This window comes from Schistocerca serialis, chromosome 10, assembly GCF_023864345.2.
Source record: "Schistocerca serialis cubense isolate TAMUIC-IGC-003099 chromosome 10, iqSchSeri2.2, whole genome shotgun sequence".
Taxonomy (NCBI): domain Eukaryota; kingdom Metazoa; phylum Arthropoda; class Insecta; order Orthoptera; family Acrididae; genus Schistocerca; species Schistocerca serialis.
In genome coordinates this window covers 251,683,351-251,703,797 of record NC_064647.1, presented here as the reverse complement: position 1 = coordinate 251,703,797, position 20,447 = coordinate 251,683,351, and the positions used below count along the sequence as shown (strand labels likewise).

Here is a 20,447-nt window from a genome sequence, read left to right as displayed (position 1 = left end):
ATGTTCCTCTGCACGTTCCTCTGCAGGTTCCTCTGCAGGTTCCTCTGCACGTTCCTCTACACGTTCCTCTGCAGGTTCCTCTGCATGTTCCTCTGCAGGTTCCTCTGCAGGTTCCTCTGCACATTCCTCTGTATGTTCCTCTGTACGATCCTCTGCACATTCCTCTGCACGTTCCTCTGCAGGTTCCTCTGCAGGTTCCTCTGCACGTTCCTCTACAAGTTCCACTGTGCGTTCCTCTGCACGTTCCTCTGCAGGTTCCTCTGCACGTTCCTCTGAACGTTCCTCTGCACGTATCTCTGCACGTTCCTCTGCAAGTTCCTCTGCACGTTCCTCTGCATGTTCCTCTGCACGTTCCTCTGCAGGTTCCTCTGGAGGTTCCTCTGCACATTCCTCTGTATGTTCCTCTGTACGATCCTCTGCACATTCCTCTGCACGTTCCTCTGCAGGTTCCTCTGCAGGTTCCTCTGCACGTTCCTCTACACGTTCCACTGTGCGTTCCTCTGCACGTTCCTCTGCAGGTTCCTCTGCACGTTCCTCTGAACGTTCCTCTGCACGTTCCTCTGCACATTCCTCTGCACGTTCCTCTGCACGTTCCTCTGCACGTTCCTCTGCACGTTCCTCTGCACATTCCTCTGCAAGTTCCTCTGCACATTCCTCTGCAGGTTCCTCTGCACGTTCCTCTGCATGTTCCTCTGCACGTTCCTCTAATTGTTTCTCTGCAAGTTCCTCTGCACGTTCCTCTGCACGTTCCTCTGCACGTTCCTCTGCACGTTCCTCTGCACATTCCTCTGCAAGGTCCTCTGCACATTCCTCTGCAGGTTCCTCTGCACATTCCTCTGCACGTTCCTCTGCATGTTCCTCTGCTCGTTTCTCTGCAGGTTCCTCTGCACGTTCCTCTGCACGTTCCTCTGTACGTTCCTCTGTACGTTCCTCTGCAGGTTCCTCTGCACGTTCCTCTTCATGTTCCTCTGCACATTCCTCTGTATGTTCCTCTGCATGTTCCTCTGCACGTTCCTCTGCAGGTTCCTCTGCATGTTCCTCTGCACGTTCCTCTGCAGGTTCCTCTGCACGTTCCTCTGCATGTTCCTCTGCACGTTCCTCTGCAGGTTCCTCTGCAGGTTCCTCTGCACATTCCTCTGTATGTTCCTCTGTACGATCCTCTGCACATTCCTCTGCACGTTCCACTGCAGGTTCCTCTGCATGTTCCTCTGCATGTTCCTCTGCAGGTTCCTCTGCACGTTCCTCTTCATGTTCCTCTGCACATTCCTCTGCATGTTCCTCTGCACGTTCCTCTGCACGTTCCTCTGCACATTCCTCTGCACGTTCCTCTGCAGGTTTCTCTGCACGGTCCTCTGCACGTTCCTCTGCATGTTCCTCTGCAAGTTCCTCTGCACGTTCCTCTGCAGGTTCCTCTGCATGTTCCTCTGCACGTTCCTCTGCAGGTTCCTCTGCACGTTCCTCTGCATGTTCCTCTGCACGTTCCTCTGCAGGTTCCTCTGCAGGTTCCTCTGCACATTCCTCTGTATGTTCCTCTGTACGATCCTCTGCACATTCCTCTGCACGTTCCTCTGCAGGTTCCTCTGCAGGTTCCTCTGCACGTTCCTCTACACGTTCCACTGTGCGTTCCTCTGCACGTTCCTCTGCAGGTTCCTCTGCACGTTCCTCTGAACGTTCCTCTGCACGTTCCTCTGCACGTTCCTCTGCACGTTCCTCTGCACGTTCCTCTGCATGTTCCTCTGCACGTTCCTCTGCAGGTTCCTCTGCAGGTTCCTCTGCACATTCCTCTGTATGTTCCTCTGTACGATCCTCTGCACATTCCTCTGCACGTTCCTCTGCAGGTTCCTCTGCAGGTTCCTCTGCACGTTCCTCTACACGTTCCACTGTGCGTTCCTCTGCACGTTCCTCTGCAGGTTCCTCTGCACGTTCCTCTGAACGTTCCTCTGCACGTTCCTCTGCACGTTCCTCTGCAGGTTCCTCTGCAGGTTCCTCTGGATGTTCCTCTGCACGTTCCTCTGCAGGTTCCTCTGCACGGTCCTCTGCACGTTCCTCTGCATGTTCCTCTGCACGTTCCTCTGCAGGTTCCTCTGCAGGTTCCTCTGCACGTTCCTCTACACGTTCCTCTGCAGGTTCCTCTGCTAGTTCCTCTGCAGGTTCCTCTGCAGGTTCCTCTGCACATGCCTCTGTATGTTCCTCTGCACGTTCCTCTGCAGGTTCCTCTGCACATTCCTCTGCACGTTCCTCTGCAGGTTCCTCTGCAGGTTCCTCTGCACGTTCCTCTACACGTTCCACTGTGCGTTCCTCTGCACGTTCCTCTGCAGGTTCCTCTGCACGTTCCTCTGAACGTTCCTCTGCACGTATCTCTGCACGTTCCTCTGCAAGTTCCTCTGCACGTTCCTCTGCATGTTCCTCTGCACGTTCCTCTGCAGGTTCCTCTGCAGGTTCCTCTGCACATTCCTCTGTATGTTCCTCTGTACGATCCTCTGCACATTCCTCTGCACGTTCCTCTGCAGGTTCCTCTGCAGGTTCCTCTGCACGTTCCTCTACACGTTCCACTGTGCGTTCCTCTGCACGTTCCTCTGCAGGTTCCTCTGCACGTTCCTCTGAACGTTCCTCTGCACGTTCCTCTGCACATTCCTCTGCACGTTCCTCTGCACGTTCCTCTGCACGTTCCTCTGCACGTTCCTCTGCACATTCCTCTGCAAGTTCCTCTGCACATTCCTCTGCAGGTTCCTCTGCACGTTCCTCTGCATGTTCCTCTGCACGTTCCTCTGCTTGTTTCTCTGCAGGTTCCTCTGCACGTTCCTCTGCACGTTCCTCTGCACGTTCCTCTGCACGTTCCTCTGCACATTCCTCTGCAAGTTCCTCTGCACATTCCTCTGCAGGTTCCTCTGCACATTCCTCTGCACGTTCCTCTGCATGTTCCTCTGCTCGTTTCTCTGCAGGTTCCTCTGCACGTTCCTCTGCACGTTCCTCTGCACGTTCCTCTGCACGTTCCTCTGCACATTCCTCTGCAAGTTCCTCTGCACGTTCCTCTGCAGGTTCCTCTGCAGGTTCCTCTGCACATTCCTCTGTATGTTCCTCTGTACGATCCTCTGCACATTCCTCTGCACGTTACTCTGCAGGTTCCTCTGCAGGTTCCTCTGCACGTTCCTCTACACGTTCCACTGTGCGTTCCTCTGCACGTTCCTCTGCACGTTCCTCTGAACGTTCCTCTGCACGTTCCTCTGCACGTTCCTCTGCACGTTCCTCTGCACGTTCCTCTGCACGTTCCTCTGCACATTCCTCTGCAAGTTCCTCTGCACATTCCTCTGCAGGTTCCTCTACACGTTCCTCTGCATGTTCCTCTGCACGTTCCTCTGCTTGTTCCTCTGCAGGTTCCTCTGCACGTTCCTCTGCACGTTCCTCTGCACGTTCCTCTGCACGTTCCTCTGCACGTTCCTCTGCACGTTCCTCTGCACATTCCTCTGCAAGTTCCTCTGCACATTCCTCTGCAGGTTCCTCTGCACGTTCCTCTGCATGTTCCTCTGCACGTTCCTCTGCTTGTTTCTCTGCAGGTTCCTCTGCACGTTCCCCTGCACGTTCCTCTGCACGTTCCTCTGCACGTTCCTCTGCACATTCCTCTGCAAGTTCCTCTGCACATTCCTCTGCAGGTTCCTCTGCACATTCCTCTGCACGTTCCTCTGCATGTTCCTCTGCTCGTTTCTCTGCAGGTTCCTCTGTACGTTCCTCTGCACGTTCCTCTGTACGTTCCTCTGTACGTTCCTCTGCAGGTTCCTCTGCACGTTCCTCTTCATGTTCCTCTGCACATTCCTCTGTATGTTCCTCTGCATGTTCCTCTGCACGTTCCTCTGCAGGTTCCTCTGCATGTTCCTCTGCACGTTCCTCTGCAGGTTCCTCTGCACGTTCCTCTGCATGTTCCTCTGCACGTTCCTCTGCAGGTTCCTCTGCAGGTTCCTCTGCACAATCCTCTGTATGTTCCTCTGTACGATCCTCTGCACATTCCTCTGCACGTTCCTCTGCAGGTTCCTCTGCAGGTTCCTCTGCACGTTCCTCTACACGTTCCACTGTGCGTTCCTCTGCACGTTCCTCTGCAGGTTCCTCTGCACTTTCCTCTGAACGTTCCTCTGCACGTTCCTCTGCACATTCCTCTGCACGTTCCTCTGCACGTTCCTCTGCACGTTCCTCTGCACATTCCTCTGCAAGTTCCTCTGCACATTCCTCTGCAGGTTCCTCTGCACGTTCCTCTGCATGTTCCTCTGCACGTTCCTCTGCTCGTTTCTCTGCAGGTTCCTCTGCACGTTCCTCTGCACGTTCCTCTGCACGTTCCTCTGCACGTTCCTCTGCACATTCCTCTGCAAGTTCCTCTGCACATTCCTCTGCAGGTTCCTCTGCACATTCCTCTGCACGTTCCTCTGCACGTCCCTCTGCTCGTTTCTCTGCAGGTTCCTCTGCACGTTCCTCTGCACGTTCCTGTGCACGTTCCTCTGTATGTTCCTCTGTACGTTCCTCTGTACGTTCCTCTGCAGGTTCCTCTGCACGTTCCTCTTCATGTTCCTCTGCACATTCCTCTGCATGTTCCTCTGCACGTTCCTCTGCACGTTCCTCTGCACATTCCTCTGCACGTTCCTCTGCAGGTTTCTCTGCACGGTCCTCTGCACGTTCCTCTGCATGTTCCTCTGCACGTTCCTCTGCATGTTCCTCTGCACGTTCCTCTGCACGTTCCTCTGCAGGTTCCTCTGCACGTTCCTCTCTACATTGCTCTGCATGTTCCTCTGCACGTTCCTCTGCAGGTTCCTCTGTATGTTCCTCTGCAGGTTCCTCTGCACATTCCTCTGCACGTTTCTCTGCACGTTCCTCTGCAGGTTCCTCTGCAGCTTCCTCTGCACGTTTCTCTGGACATTCCTCTGCACATTCCTCTGCACGTTCCTCTGCAGGTTCCTCTGTACGTTCCTCTGTACGTTCCTCTGCACTTTCCTCTGCACGTTCCTCTGCACATTCCTCTGCACGTTCTTTTGCAGGTTCCTCTGCAGGTTCCTCTGCAGGTTCCTCTGCACGTTCCTCTGCACGTTCCTCTGCACGTTCCTCTGCAGGTTCCTCTGCACGATCCCCTGCATGTTCCTCTGCACTGTCCTCTGCACGTTCCTCTGCAGTTTCCTCTGCACGTTCCTCTGCATGTTCCTCTGCACGTTCCTCTGCAGGTTCCTCTGCACGTTCCTCTGCAGGTTCCTCTGCAGGTTCCTCTGCACATTCCTCTGTATGTTCCTCTGTACGATCCTCTGCACATTCCTCTGCACGTTCCTCTGCAGGTTCCTCTGCATGTTCCTCTGCATGTTCCTCTGCAGGTTCCTCTGCACGTTCCTCTTCATGTTCCTCTGCACATTCCTCTGCATGTTCCTCTGCACGTTCCTCTGCACGTTCCTCTGCACATTCCTCTGCACGTTCCTTTGCAGGTTTCTCTGCACGGTCCTCTGCACGTTCCTCTGCATGTTCCTCTGCAAGTTCCTCTGCACGTTCCTCTGCAGGTTCCTCTGCATGTTCCTCTGCACGTTCCTCTGCAGGTTCCTCTGCACGTTCCTCTGCATGTTCCTCTGCACGTTCCTCTGCAGGTTCCTCTGCAGGTTCCTCTGCACATTCCTCTGTATGTTCCTCTGTACGATCCTCTGCACATTCCTCTGCAGGTTCCTCTGCAGGTTCCTCTGCAGGTTCCTCTGCACGTTCCTCTACACGTTCCACTGTGCGTTCCTCTGCACGTTCCTCTGCAGGTTCCTCTGCACGTTCCTCTGAACGTTCCTCTGCACGTTCCTCTGCACGATCCTCTGCACGTTCCTCTGCACGTTCCTCTGCATGTTCCTCTGCACGTTCCTCTGCAGGTTCCTCTGCAGGTTCCTCTGCACATTCCTCTGTATGTTCCTCTGTACGATCCTCTGCACATTCCTCTGCACGTTCCTCTGCAGGTTCCTCTGCAGGTTCCTCTGCACGTTCCTCTACACGTTCCACTGTGCGTTCCTCTGCACGTTCCTCTGCAGGTTCCTCTGCACGTTCCTCTGAACGTTCCTCTGCACGTTCCTCTGCACGTTCCTCTGCAGGTTCCTCTGCAGGTTCCTCTGCATGTTCCTCTGCACGTTCCTCTGCAGGTTCCTCTGCACGGTCCTCTGCACGTTCCTCTGCATGCTCCTCTGCACGTTCCTCTGCAGGTTCCTCTGCAGGTTCCTCTGCACGTTCCTCTACACGTTCCTCTGCAGGTTCCTCTGCATGTTCCTCTGCAGGTTCCTCTGCAGGTTCCTCTGCACATTCCTCTGTATGTTCCTCTGTACGATCCTCTGCACATTCCTCTGCACGTTCCTCTGCAGGTTCCTCTGCAGGTTCCTCTGCACGTTCCGCTACACGTTCCACTGTGCGTTCCTCTGCACGTTCCTCTGCAGGTTCCTCTGCACGTTCCTCTGAACGTTCCTCTGCACGTATCTCTGCACGTTCCTCTGCAAGTTCCTCTGCACGTTCCTCTGCATGTTCCTCTGCACGTTCCTCTGCAGGTTCCTCTGCAGGTTCCTCTGCACATTCCTCTGTATGTTCCTCTGTACGATCCTCTGCACATTCCTCTGCACGTTCCTCTGCAGGTTCCTCTGCAGGTTCCTCTGCACGTTCCTCTACACGTTCCACTGTGCGTTCCTCTGCACGTTCTTCTGCAGGTTCCTCTGCACGTTCCTCTGAACGTTCCTCTGCACGTTCCTCTGCACATTCCTCTGCACGTTCCTCTGCACGTTCCTCTGCACGTTCCTCTGCACGTTCCTCTGCACATTCCTCTGCAAGTTCCTCTGCACATTCCTCTGCAGGTTCCTCTGCACGTTCCTCTGCATGTTCCTCTGCACGTTCCTCTGCTTGTTTCTCTGCAAGTTCCTCTGCACGTTCCTCTGCACGTTCCTCTGCACGTTCCTCTGCACGTTCCTCTGCACATTCCTCTGCAAGGTCCTCTGCACATTCCTCTGCAGGTTCCTCTGCACATTCCTCTGCACGTTCCTCTGCATGTTCCTCTGCTCGTTTCTCTGCAGGTTCCTCTGCACGTTCCTCTGCACGTTCCACTGTACGTTCCTCTGTACGTTCCTCTGCAGGTTCCTCTGCACGTTCCTCTTCATGTTCCTCTGCACATTCCTCTGTATGTTCCTCTGCATGTTCCTCTGCACGTTCCTCTGCAGGTTCCTCTGCATGTTCCTCTGCACGTTCCTCTGCAGGTTCCTCTGCACGTTCCTCTGCATGTTCCTCTGCACGTTCCTCTGCAGGTTCCTCTGCAGGTTCCTCTGCACATTCCTCTGTATGTTCCTCTGTACGATCCTCTGCACATTCCTCTGCACGTTCCTCTGCAGGTTCCTCTGCATGTTCCTCTGCATGTTCCTCTGCAGGTTCCTCTGCACGTTCCTCTTCATGTTCCTCTGCACATTCCTCTGCATGTTCCTCTGCACGTTCCTCTGCACGTTCCTCTGCACATTCCTCTGCACGTTCCTCTGCAGGTTTCTCTGCACGGTCCTCTGCACGTTCCTCTGCATGTTCCTCTGCAAGTTCCTCTGCACGTTCCTCTGCAGGTTCCTCTGCATGTTCCTCTGCACGTTCCTCTGCAGGTTCCTCTGCACATTCCTCTGCATGTTCCTCTGCACGTTCCTCTGCAGGTTCCTCTGCAGGTTCCTCTGCACATTCCTCTGTATGTTCCTCTGTACGATCCTCTGCACATTCCTCTGCACGTTCCTCTGCAGGTTCCTCTGCAGGTTCCTCTGCACGTTCCTCTACACGTTCCACTGTGCGTTCCTCTGCACGTTCCTCTGCAGGTTCCTCTGCACGTTCCTCTGAACGTTCCTCTGCACGTTCCTCTGCACGTTCCTCTGCACGTTCCTCTGCATGTTCCTCTGCACGTTCCTCTGCAGGTTCCTCTGCAGGTTCCTCTGCACATTCCTCTGTATGTTCCTCTGTACGATCCTCTGCACATTCCTCTGCACGTTCCTCTGCAGGTTCCTCTGCAGGTTCCTCTGCACGTTCCTCTACACGTTCCACTGTGCGTTCCTCTGCACGTTCCTCTGCAGGTTCCTCTGCACGTTCCTCTGAACGTTCCTCTGCACGTTCCTCTGCACGTTCCTCTGCAGGTTCCTCTGCAGGTTCCTCTGGATGTTCCTCTGCACGTTCCTCTGCAGGTTCCTCTGCACGGTCCTCTGCACGTTCCTCTGCATGTTCCTCTGCACGTTCCTCTGCAGGTTCCTCTGCAGGTTCCTCTGCACGTTCCTCTACACGTTCCTCTGCAGGTTCCTCTGCATGTTCCTCTGCAGGTTCCTCTGCAGGTTCCTCTGCACATGCCTCTGTATGTTCCTCTGTACGATCCTCTGCACATTCCTCTGCACGTTCCTCTGCAGGTTCCTCTGCAGGTTCCTCTGCACGTTCCTCTACACGTTCCACTGTGCGTTCCTCTGCACGTTCCTCTGCAGGTTCCTCTGCACGTTCCTCTGAACGTTCCTCTGCACGTATCTCTGCACGTTCCTCTGCAAGTTCCTCTGCACGTTCCTCTGCATGTTCCTCTGCACGTTCCTCTGCAGGTTCCTCTGCAGGTTCCTCTGCACATTCCTCTGTATGTTCCTCTGTACGATCCTCTGCACATTCCTCTGCACGTTCCTCTGCAGGTTCCTCTGCAGGTTCCTCTGCACGTTCCCCTACACGTTCCACTGTGCGTTCCTCTGCACGTTCCTCTGCAGGTTCCTCTGCACGTTCCTCTGAACGTTCCTCTGCACGTTCCTCTGCACATTCCTCTGCACGTTCCTCTGCACGTTCCTCTGCACGTTCCTCTGCACGTTCCTCTGCACATTCCTCTGCAAGTTCCTCTGCACATTCCTCTGCAGGTTCCTCTGCACGTTCCTCTGCATGTTCCTCTGCACGTTCCTCTGCTTGTTTCTCTGCAGGTTCCTCTGCACGTTCCTCTCCACGTTCCTCTGCACGTTCCTCTGCACGTTCCTCTGCACATTCCTCTGCAAGTTCCTCTGCACATTCCTCTGCAGGTTCCTCTGCACATTCCTCTGCACGTTCCTCTGCATGTTCCTCTGCTCGTTTCTCTGCAGGTTCCTCTGCACGTTCCTCTGCACGTTCCTCTGCACGTTCCTCTGCACGTTCCTCTGCACGTTCCTCTGCACATTCCTCTGCAAGTTCCTCTGCACGTTCCTCTGCAGGTTCCTCTGCAGGTTCCTCTGCACATTCCTCTGTATGTTCCTCTGTACGATCCTCTGCACATTCCTCTGCACGTTCCTCTGCAGGTTCCTCTGCAGGTTCCTCTGCACGTTCCTCTACACGTTCCACTGTGCGTTCCTCTGCACGTTCCTCTGCAGGTTCCTCTGCACGTTCCTCTGAACGTTCCTCTGCACGTTCCTCTGCACGTTCCTCTGCACGTTCCTCTGCACGTTCCTCTGCACGTTCCTCTGCACATTCCTCTGCAAGTTCCTCTGCACATTCCTCTGCAGGTTCCTCTGCACGTTCCTCTGCATGTTCCTCTGCACGTTCCTCTGCTTGTTCCTCTGCAGGTTCCTCTGCACGTTCCTCTGCACGTTCCTCTGCACGTTCCTCTGCACGTTCCTCTGCACGTTCCTCTGCACGTTCCTCTGCACATTCCTCTGCAAGTTCCTCTGCACATTCCTCTGCAGGTTCCTCTGCACGTTCCTCTGCATGTTCCTCTGCACGTTCCTCTGCTTGTTTCTCTGCAGGTTCCTCTGCACGTTCCCCTGCACGTTCCTCTGCACGTTCCTCTGCACGTTCCTCTGCACATTCCTCTGCAAGTTCCTCTGCACATTCCTCTGCAGGTTCCTCTGCACATTCCTCTGCACGTTCCTCTGCATGTTCCTCTGCTCGTTTCTCTGCAGGTTCCTCTGCACGTTACTCTGCACGTTCCTCTGTACGTTCCTCTGTACGTTCCTCTGCAGGTTCCTCTGCACGTTCCTCTTCATGTTCCTCTGCACATTCCTCTGTATGTTCCTCTGCATGTTCCTCTGCACGTTCCTCTGCAGGTTCCTCTGCATGTTCCTCTGCACGTTCCTCTGCAGGTTCCTCTGCACGTTCCTCTGCATGTTCCTCTGCACGTTCCTCTGCAGGTTCCTCTGCAGGTTCCTCTGCACATTCCTCTGTATGTTCCTCTGTACGATCCTCTGCACATTCCTCTGCACGTTCCTCTGCAGGTTCCTCTGCACGTTCCTCTACACGTTCCACTGTGCGTTCCTCTGCACGTTCCTCTGCAGGTTCCTCTGCACGTTCCTCTGAACGTTCCTCTGCACGTTCCTCTGCACATTCCTCTGCACGTTCCTCTGCACGTTCCTCTGCACGTTCCTCTGCACATTCCTCTGCAAGTTCCTCTGCACATTCCTCTGCAGGTTCCTCTGCACGTTCCTCTGCATGTTCCTCTGCACGTTCCTCTGCTCGTTTCTCTGCAGGTTCCTCTGCACGTTCCTCTGCACGTTCCTCTGCACGTTCCTCTGCACGTTCCTCTGCACATTCCTCTGCAAGTTCCTCTGCACATTCCTCTGCAGGTTCCTCTGCACATTCCTCTGCACGTTCCTCTGCACATCCCTCTGCTCGTTTCTCTGCAGGTTCCTCTGCACGTTCCTCTGCACGTTCCTGTGCACGTTCCTCTGTATGTTCCTCTGTACGTTCCTCTGTACGTTCCTCTGCAGGTTCCTCTGCACGTTCCTCTTCATGTTCCTCTGCACATTCCTCTGCATGTTCCTCTGCACGTTCCTCTGCACGTTCCTCTGCACATTCCTCTGCACGTTCCTCTGCAGGTTTCTCTGCACGGTCTTCTGCACGTTCCTCTGCATGTTCCTCTGCACGTTCCTCTGCATGTTCCTCTGCACGTTCCTCTGCACGTTCCTCTGCAGGTTCCTCTGCACGTTCCTCTCTACATTCCTCTGCATGTTCCTCTGCACGTTCCTCTGCAGGTTCCTCTGTATGTTCCTCTGCAGGTTCCTCTGCACATTCCTCTGCACGTTTCTCTGCACGTTCCTCTGCAGGTTCCTCTGCAGCTTCCTCTGCACGTTTCTCTGGACATTCCTCTGCACATTCCTCTGCACGTTCCTCTGCAGGTTCCTCTGTACGTTCCTCTGTACGTTCCTCTGCACTTTCCTCTGCACGTTCCTCTGCACATTCCTCTGCACGTTCTTTTGCAGGTTCCTCTGCAGGTTCCTCTGCAGGTTCCTCTGCACGTTCCTCTGCACGTTCCTCTGCACGTTCCTCTGTAGGTTCCTCTGCACGATCCCCTGCATGTTCCTCTGCACTGTCCTCTGCACGTTCCTCTGCACGTTCCTCGGCACGTTCCTCTGCAGGTTCCTCTGTACGTTCCTCTGTACGTTCCTCTGCACGTTCCCCTGCACGTTCCTCTGCAGGTTCCTCTGCACATTCGTCTGCACGTTCCCCTGCACGTTCCTCTGCAGGTTCCTCTGCAGGTTCCTCTGCAGGTTCCTCTGCACGTTCCTCTGCATGTTCTTCTGCACGTTCCTCTGCACGTTCCTCTGCACGTTCCTTTGCACGTTCCTCCGCAGGTTCCTCTGCACGTTCCTCTGCACGTTCCTCTTCAGGTTCCTCTGCACGTTCCTCTGCACGTTCCTCTGCACGTTCCTCTGCAGGTTCCGCTGCAGGTTCCTCTGCATGTTCCTCTGTACGTTCCTCTGCACGTTCCTCTGCACGTTCCTCTGCACGTTCCTCTGCACGTTCCTCTGTACGTTCCTCTGCACGTTCCTCTGCAGGTTCCTCTGCAGGTTCCTCTGCATGTTCCTCTGTACGTTCCTCTGCACATTCCTCTGCACATTCCTCTGCACGTTCCTCTGCACATTCCTCTGCAGGTTAATCTGCAGGTTCCTCTGCACGTTCCTCTGCAGGTTCCTCTTCAGGTTCCTCTGCACGTTCCTCTGCACGTTCCTCTGCACGTTCCTCTGCAGGTTCCGCTGCAGGTTCCTCTGCATGTTCCTCTGTACGTTCCTCTGCACGTTCCTCTGCACGTTCCTCTGCACGTTCCTCTGCACGTTCCTCTGTACGTTCCTCTGCACGTTCCTCTGCAGGTTCCTCTGCAGGTTCCTCTGCATGTTCCTCTGTACGTTCCTCTGCACATTCCTCTGCACATTCCTCTGCACGTTCCTCTGCACATTCCTCTGCAGGTTAATCTGCAGGTTCCTCTGCACGTTCCCTTGTACATTCCTCTGCACGTTCCTCTGCATGTTCCTCTGCACGTTCCTCTGCACGTTCCTCTGCAGGTTCCTCTTCACGTTCCTCTGTACGTTCCGATGCGCTGCATGAAGTGACAGTGTCGCCTGCTCCTCGTTTCCGCATGTGTGTGTTCAAAATGTACCCAATCTGATTTTGCTCGATGAACTTCTTTTGTGTCTGGATCAGGAATAGCATGCCGACCTCGAAGTGCGGCACCTTTTCTTCACCCTTTATATGTTGTTGTATGTACCAGCATCTACATTGTTGCATCGTTCGTCGTTCTTCGGTATCCGAGTCTTTCCGCTCGTATCCGTTCACTTATATTTACTTTTGTGGTCGCTGTCCTATCTATTACATCCGGTTTCTGACGGAGGAAGTTCCAGATATCTCTTACGTGATCAGAAGTATGTCTGTTCATCGATGTATCGAAAGTCCTACACACAGTGTAGCCGTCGGTGTGACTAAGGTGTACTCTGTATGGTTTCGCATTGACAGCAATTTGCAACGACGATGATGTAGCATTTAGCTTTCAAGACCGACGTGAGGTGAATGTTTTGTGCACTTGTCCAGATTAAGACAGTTTGGATTGAGGATATTTTTCTCGATTCGGCTACAGTAGGTTTTTGCTGTCAGCTTATTGTAAATGTTTCTGCTTGTAAGTGATTTCGGTTTGCTTGCCTCACTGTTTATATAACTGAACTCACAATAGAAATAGCTCATGTAAGAATATAAAACGTTAGTTTAGTTGGTGTCGTGGCAATTCGCATTTTATGTCTGAGTGCCAGTTTTTGGATTAGACTTCGACTTACGTTTCACGCTCTCAGGCTAACGCCTCCCTTTGGAATTGGTACAGTTGGCGTGGCGAACTGTACTTCAAACGCGTTATCGTAATGAAATTTCGGAAATGCGTATGTCTAGGTAATGTATTTAAGTGATCAACGCTGCAAGATCGCAGGTTAATATAAGCGCGAGATAAGCCATAGCAAATGTCAAATGCTCGTATATTATCGAAAGGTGTAACCGGCAGAATGTTGAATGCAAGCATGAAAACGGTCATGCATTGTGTTGTACAACTGCCCGATGTCAATTTGTAGGACGGAGTTCCACGCCTGTTGCACTTGATTGGGGAATACAGGAACAGTTAACGCCGTTTGTGGTTGACGCTAGAGTTGTCGTCCGATGATGTACCACGTGTGCTCGACTAGAGACGCATCTGGTGACTGTGATGTAAAAAAATAAAAGTAATGTTGTTATTCAATGGATAACTTGGAATTTGAGATTTCGCTTAATGTTTTATCAATCACAACTGGCGTAAGAATCATGGATTGACCATTGTCATAAAATATTGCATTATGAAATGTGAATAGTCTTTGCTTGCAGTTTCGCGTGGCCTGAAGCAGTCACCGCTAGCGTGCTATTTATTCAGGAATTGCATTATCGTCTTTCTAATTACTTCATGACCGTAGATACTATCATACCCGGTCGTGAAGTTATTGTTATGACAAGACAATTTCCTAAGGAACCAGAAAGTTCTTTAGGGCGCACAAAAACAACAGTAACATCACACAAAAGGGAAATTCAATATTAAAGCTGATGCAAGAAGACGATAAAACAGTTTCCTTTTTGTCAATGTAACACGCACATTGGCCTGCTGATCTTGGCATCTGTAATCTTAGCAAAATGCATAGTTAAAATGAAAATAATACTGAGGAGATGACAGGAGTGAGCACTGCTAAATGATTCAGTATATTCAGAACAAATATTTATTATAACTAAAACATATATCGTACCTTATGCTTAGTACTACAGTGACGGTAGATTTTTATGTCCGTTTCCTGTCCATTGAGCGCTCTTTTATATAGATAGCCATTGTCCTCTTGAGTCGCTCGTGCGTCGTCACGATAAGGTATAACAGTTCTTCTTTTCACACTTCACTCAAACTTAGACATAACACGTTTTTATACATTTAGTAAAAATTAAATCAGACTGCCACAAATCTGCGTCCGTCTTACTTAAGAAAAACAGCACAAATGTTTAGCGCTCAATGCTTCGTTTGTTGTCCAGCGAACAAGATGGTGAAGGACCGCATATCTATCCGTATTCTTCTGTTTATGTTGCAGCCCAAAGACGACGAATTACATTATTTAGGAAATTCCACCATCGCTATGCGACACCTTATTATACAGTAACATAATATATAAACAAGTATTTGCCTTCTGGCTGAAAGTATTAACTATTTGCTGTTTTAATGAACCCAAACATAGAGAATATCGCATGACCGAGCAGGCCAAGTCAACATGTCAGCTGTCTGTACAGCACGTTGGATTACAAGTGCGGTTTGTGACCGAGCGTTATCATATTGGAAAACACCTCCTCAAATGCTGTTCATAAATGGCAGCAGAACAGGTCAAATCACAAGAGTGAAGTTCAGATCTGCAGTCAGGGTGTGTGGGACAACGAAAAGAGAGCTCCTGCTGTCGTACGCAGTCGCATCCGAGACAATAATTCCAGGTTCAGGTCCAGTGTGACTAGCACACAATACACTGGTACCGGGGCAGAACCAGCTTTCATCAGAAAACACGACAGACGTTCTCCCTGCCCTCGCTTGATACCACTGCAGTCGCAAATGGCGGTGGTTTGGGGTCAGTGGAGTGCACGCTACAGGGCGTGTGGCTCGGAGCTCTCCTCGAAGTAACCGATTTGTAACAGTTCGTCATGTCACTGTGGTGCCAACTTCTGCTCGGATTGTTGCTACAGTGGCAGTACGACGTGTCAGGGCCGTACACCGAATACGGTGGTCTTCCCTCTCAGTAGTGCCACCTGGCGGCCAGTAGACCGCTAATCTTGGGACCGTACATTCTCGTGGCCACCGCTGCCAGAACTCATGCGCAGTGGCTAAATTTCCGCCAAGTGTTTCTGAAGTATCGCAGAAGCAACAACCAGCTTCTCGTAGCCCGATTACACGACCTCGTTCAAACTCAGTGAGGTGCTTGTAATGTCTCTTGCAGCGGTCTCTCCGCGATAAAAATGGTTCAAATGGCTCTGAGCACTATGGGACTTAACTGCTGCGGTCATCAGTCCCCTGGAACTTAGAACTACTTAAACCTAACTAACCTAATGACATCACACACATCCATGCCCGAGGCAGGATTCGAACCTACGACCGTAGCAGTCGCGCGGTTCCGGACTGCGCGCCTAGAACCGCTAGACCACCGCGGCCGGCTCTCCACGATATTTTCAGAAATGTTATAAATTATGTAACTCAGTACATATCTCGAAATATCTCTTCTTATCTTACCGATTCCTAAACTTTAATATACGATGATAATCAATGCAAAGTAGTTTCAAGCCCTATTATTCCTTGGAGCGTGTATTTACTCCATGGAATAGCTTCTCTGCTATCTATGTTTTCTCTTATGAAAAGAATGATTCAGATCTTGCCGATTAGCCGTGAAAGAACGAAGATGTATTTGTATGTATTGTTGAGCTAGTCGCCATCTTGACGAGATTCTGTATGAGAAGGAATTTAAAACATGAACTAAACTAAAGTAAGTGTATTCGCGTATTATTTAACTGATTATTATTGACAGTGTCTGCTTACTACGCTGTGTTGCACGGGATCAGTGGGGAACGTCTGATTAACACTGGACGAACCTGCCGTTTTGTACGCTCAAGATATCCAGTTTATTACTTTCAATAAATGGGCTAACACGGTCTTACCAGCAGATCTCCGGTCTTCCCCATGTGATCACCGAAAGTTAATAATTCCTCCACTGCCCTCGTTCTGTGGTTTGTGTCCTGTAAGTGAGCCGTCATCTAGTGGGGGTGCCTACTCCACTACCTCTTCGGCTTGTTCTGTCCAGTCACGCAGGTTATCAATCTCAGAAATGCCCTCTGCTAGATTTCGATGCGATTACCGGGACGCTATCACTGACTCTTCCATCGGCATTACTTGGTCAATTGGTGTCAATGAAGAGGGACCATCTGTAAGGCAGGGCATCCAGTCACCATCTGAAGGAATCGTTCAGACGTCCTCTGCAGGCACGTCTCCGCCAGGCTAGGGGAGGACGTGTCGCCCGAACTGTGGTGGCGCTTTCTGACGCTTCGGTGATCGTTGTTTTCGCGCCCCGTTCTCTGCGGGCGTAGGCGATGCCTCGCGTTGTTCGTCGGGCGTTCGTTAGACCTTCTCACTTTCCAGTTATCTCCAAAATGTTATATCGACAGAGGCCGTTGTAATCCCTGACAGCACTGTAGACTGCCACATCGGAATAGGACGCCGTTTCCACGGCAGCCCTCGATGTATCGTTGCGAGTAGCGCCTCCCTGTTGATTTAACAACCTTTGCTGCATCTTCACAGAATAGACGTTAGAGGGCAGCATAGTTTTAGCTGATCTTAAACTAAGTAACCTTTATAGTTTATATTTTATGACGAATAATCATTTATTATGATGTCACGATATAATTTAACTATAACGAACTTTTTAATCTACTTCTTGTGCTTACCTAATCATAGAGGTCTTTTATGACTGAGCGTGACCCAACCTATTTAACAACTGTTCCCTCCTTGTCTGATTAGCAGTTATTCCAGCGTCGAGGGTCAGCGCAACTTGCACCACGGAGTCCACCCACCGTTCTGGGTACATTTATTTATTAGTTCTTCATTTTGTTATATATATGTTGTGTACGTAGTTCCGCGTAGTCAGCGCGTGCACAACTTTCCCACAAGAGCGCGCCCCGCTAAGCACAACAGCGCAGGCGCAGCGCTCGTCCGTCTCCGCACTATGAGATGGCGCTGCCCTAGAGACGGACCAAATTCTCCTTCCGCCTATCCGCGTATTAATATGTAACACAGCCAATGAGATTTCTGCTAACGTAGAAGCTTTTCTCCTCGTGGATCACACTCGCGCAGTGATACATGAACGTGCAAGGTATTATAACGAATGTACAGACCTCCGATTAGTCAGTCTGCATTTGTCTGCACCACTGTGTACCAGTCCGCATTAGTCTGTACCAGTCTATAGTCAAGTTTCAGTCTGCGCCTAATAAGATTACCATATTCCTGTACATAGCCATGAAGATAAATGTATAGACACTTTTGTCAAGTATCAGAGATATATGTGAGAATAAGATTAACGTACCAATACCAAAGGAACTTCAGATTGTCAATTGTAAATAACATCCAGAACCAAGTTAATTACTTTTTATGCTTATTATTTTAATAAATGTGTGTGAAAATTAATCAAGTTCTGTTTGAAGTTGGTCACCGTCAATCTGCTACTCTAAGCGTGCAAGTGGCATTTCTGTCTTCTGACCTAACGGCAGAAGATAAACAAGTCACGATAAGACCACGAGACATATTGCTGACACTCGCCTACTTCGTTAGAGCGACAAGTCAAATAGTCTGATGGTGTGTGCACCGAAGGTCTTACAGTACGCACATCACACACTGAGAGCAGCGGCGTTTGCGTAGAGTTGTCAGTGCTAACAGACAGGCAAAACTGGGTGAAATAACCGCTGTGATCTATGTGGCACATACGAAGAATGCTATGAAAGTGCCGTGAAATTTGCCGTTAATGGGCCACGGCAGCAGACTTAAGACGCGAGTGCCTCTGCTAACAGCACGACGTCGCCGGCAGCGCCTCTCCTGGGCTCGTGACCATAGCGGTTGGACCCCAGACGCTTGGAAAACCGTGGCCCAGTCAGTTGAGTTCCTGTTTCAGTTGGCAAGGGTAGATGATAGGGTCCGAGTGTTGCGCAGATCCCACGAAGCCAAGGACCCACGTTGTCATCAAGGCACTGTGCGAGCTGATGTTGGCTGCAAAATCGTGTAGGTTCTGTTAACATGAAATAGACTGGGTCCTCTGGTCCAATTGAACCTCATATTGACTGGCAACTGCTATGTTCGGCTACTTGTAGATCATTTTCAGTCATTCATGGATTTCATTACATTAATAGTTGTTCCATAGGTTATGAGCACGAATTTCGTAACGATGTGGAATGTGTCAGTTTAACCTAAGGTTTAGTTACACGATCTACACTAATGTTCAACAAAAAACAGAACACCTTGCACCTTGAACGACTAGAGATAGTACGCTTCTCTCCTTGTCGCTATAAACCGAAGGTAATGGATCAGTGTGAGCTGAGCAGACGTGCAAGATTCTTCACAGACGTATGCACGAACTGTACCGTCAAATCAGTCAGTTATTGTCATGAGAGAATGTGATGCATCCATCCAGGAGATTGCTACTCTTGTAGGACAGCTCTCGCACCAACCAGACTACACTCCCCCCCTCCCCACCCCCAGAAGGTCGACACCTTATCCGAAGTCAGTGAGTCTTGTCGCCGTTTATTACAACATGAGTTACTTGCACGCCGTCCATTTCTCCACCTACGTCTGACGAATGTGCAGAAACACATTAGACAGCGGGGACAGGAACGGCACCAGGGAGCGTTTTCGGATGATTTTAGTTTCCATTAGTTTGAAAATGTTAGCCGCATTTTGGCTCACTGCAGAGAGGGGCAGAAGAATCACAGTGACCGCATTCGCACAAGACATACGTACCAACTCAAGACCTTATGGTGTGGGGTGCTATTGTGTTCAGCCACAAATCGCAGTTGGTGCCTGTCCAGGGCACTGTGACCATTGTGATCTACGTGAATGACATCCTGCTACCCACAGCCCAGGCCCCATTTTTCAGCAAGATAATGCACAACCACTTGCTGCTGTACGAACGCGTGCCTTCTTGGTGTTACATAATGTTAGACTTTAGCCCTGGCCCGCCATATCACCAGACATGTCGCCAATCGAAAATGTGTGGGATATAGTGAAATGACTTGATGCAGTGCTGTGACCCAATGCAAACTAACATAGGTGAATTATGGAACCAGGTGAATGCAGCATGAGTGGCTATACCACAGCACGCCATTCACGTTGGTGCCATGACGCATAGAACAAGTTATCATGACTCGTGGCGGACCTTGTGCGTACTAGGCATCAAGACACATGCTACACTGAGGTGACTGTAATTGTAACCGTTTCTGTGGGAAATATGATACGCGTCTCCTCTGAATATGAGCGCCCTATCTCTGCTATCTCTCGTCGCTCAAGGTGTTCCGTTTTTCTGAACATTATATATATACACAAAGACTTCTGTGGCAGCATAATTCATCCTTTTCTGTGACAAAGCCAAATTTAACTCAGAATATTGATCATGGTTCAAAAATGGTTCAAATGGCTCTGAGCACTATGGGACTTAACATCTGAGATCATCAGTCGCCTAGAAGTTAGAACTAATTAAACCTAACTAACCTAAGGACATCACACACATCCACGCCTGAGGCAGGATTCAAACCTGCGACCGTAGCAGTCGCGCGGTTCCGGACTGTAGCGCCTAGAGCCGCTCCGCCACAGCGTCCGGCAATATTGATCATCATCCCATCTTCCAGTGTTGTAGCTATGCACCTTCCTATTGAACTGGGATGGGTTATTAATAACAAATGTCATAAGTCAATATATTCGTTGTGAATGTGCTGTGAATATCCCTAGTTGCTTGAATAAACGTCTGCAAGGTGATCTTTGGTGAGCTCCAGCTGTTATTCTGATTATATGCTTTTGTGCAATGGATACGTTTTCTCTTAATGATGAATTTCTCCAAAATATGATGGCACATGAAATCAGTAAATGAAAATAGGCATAGTAGGCTAATTTACTGATATGTTCATCACCAAAATTTGCAATAACCCTCTTAGTAGAAGTATCTAAACTCAAATGTTTCATGAGATCATCAATTTTTTCCTTCCAATTCAATTTCTCGTCAATCCACACACCCAGAAATTTGGAATATTCTGCCTTAGCACCAGACGCTTGTTCTAAATTTATATTTATCAATACTATTACGCCATTTTGTGTTCAGAACAGCATATATCGCTTTTTCTACAAATTTAGCGAGAGTCAATTTGCAGAGAACCACTTAGTAATTTTCTGAAATACATTATTCACAATTTCCTGACCTAATTTTTATTTTTTGGGCTTGATTACTATACTTGTATCATCAACAGAAAGAACTAGCTTTTTGCGCCTTCATGAATATAGAGTTGCAAGTCATTAATATATTTTAAGAAAAATAGGTGACCAAAGACTTTTTGCAGGCTATCTGTACTGTTAATTTCAACCATCTGCATGCTAGTTAAATGTGAATTAAATAATTTCTGCACTGTCCCACTCATACCACAATACTTTC

At 50.3% G+C, this 20,447-nt stretch overlaps 1 protein-coding gene across 1 annotated transcript; it reads right to left on the bottom strand.

The window, feature by feature from the left end:
- Positions 1 to 56: 56 nt before the first annotated feature.
- Positions 57 to 5,390, bottom strand: LOC126424734 (trichohyalin-like). The gene is made up of 4 exons (XM_050087453.1): positions 5,271 to 5,390; positions 3,147 to 5,226; positions 217 to 3,092; positions 57 to 116 (listed from the first exon to the last, which is right to left on the bottom strand). Exons 1-4 carry the CDS (start codon positions 5,388 to 5,390, stop codon positions 57 to 59), a joined length of 5,136 nt encoding a protein of 1,711 aa, XP_049943410.1.
- Between the last annotated feature and the right edge of the window lie 15,057 nt (positions 5,391 to 20,447).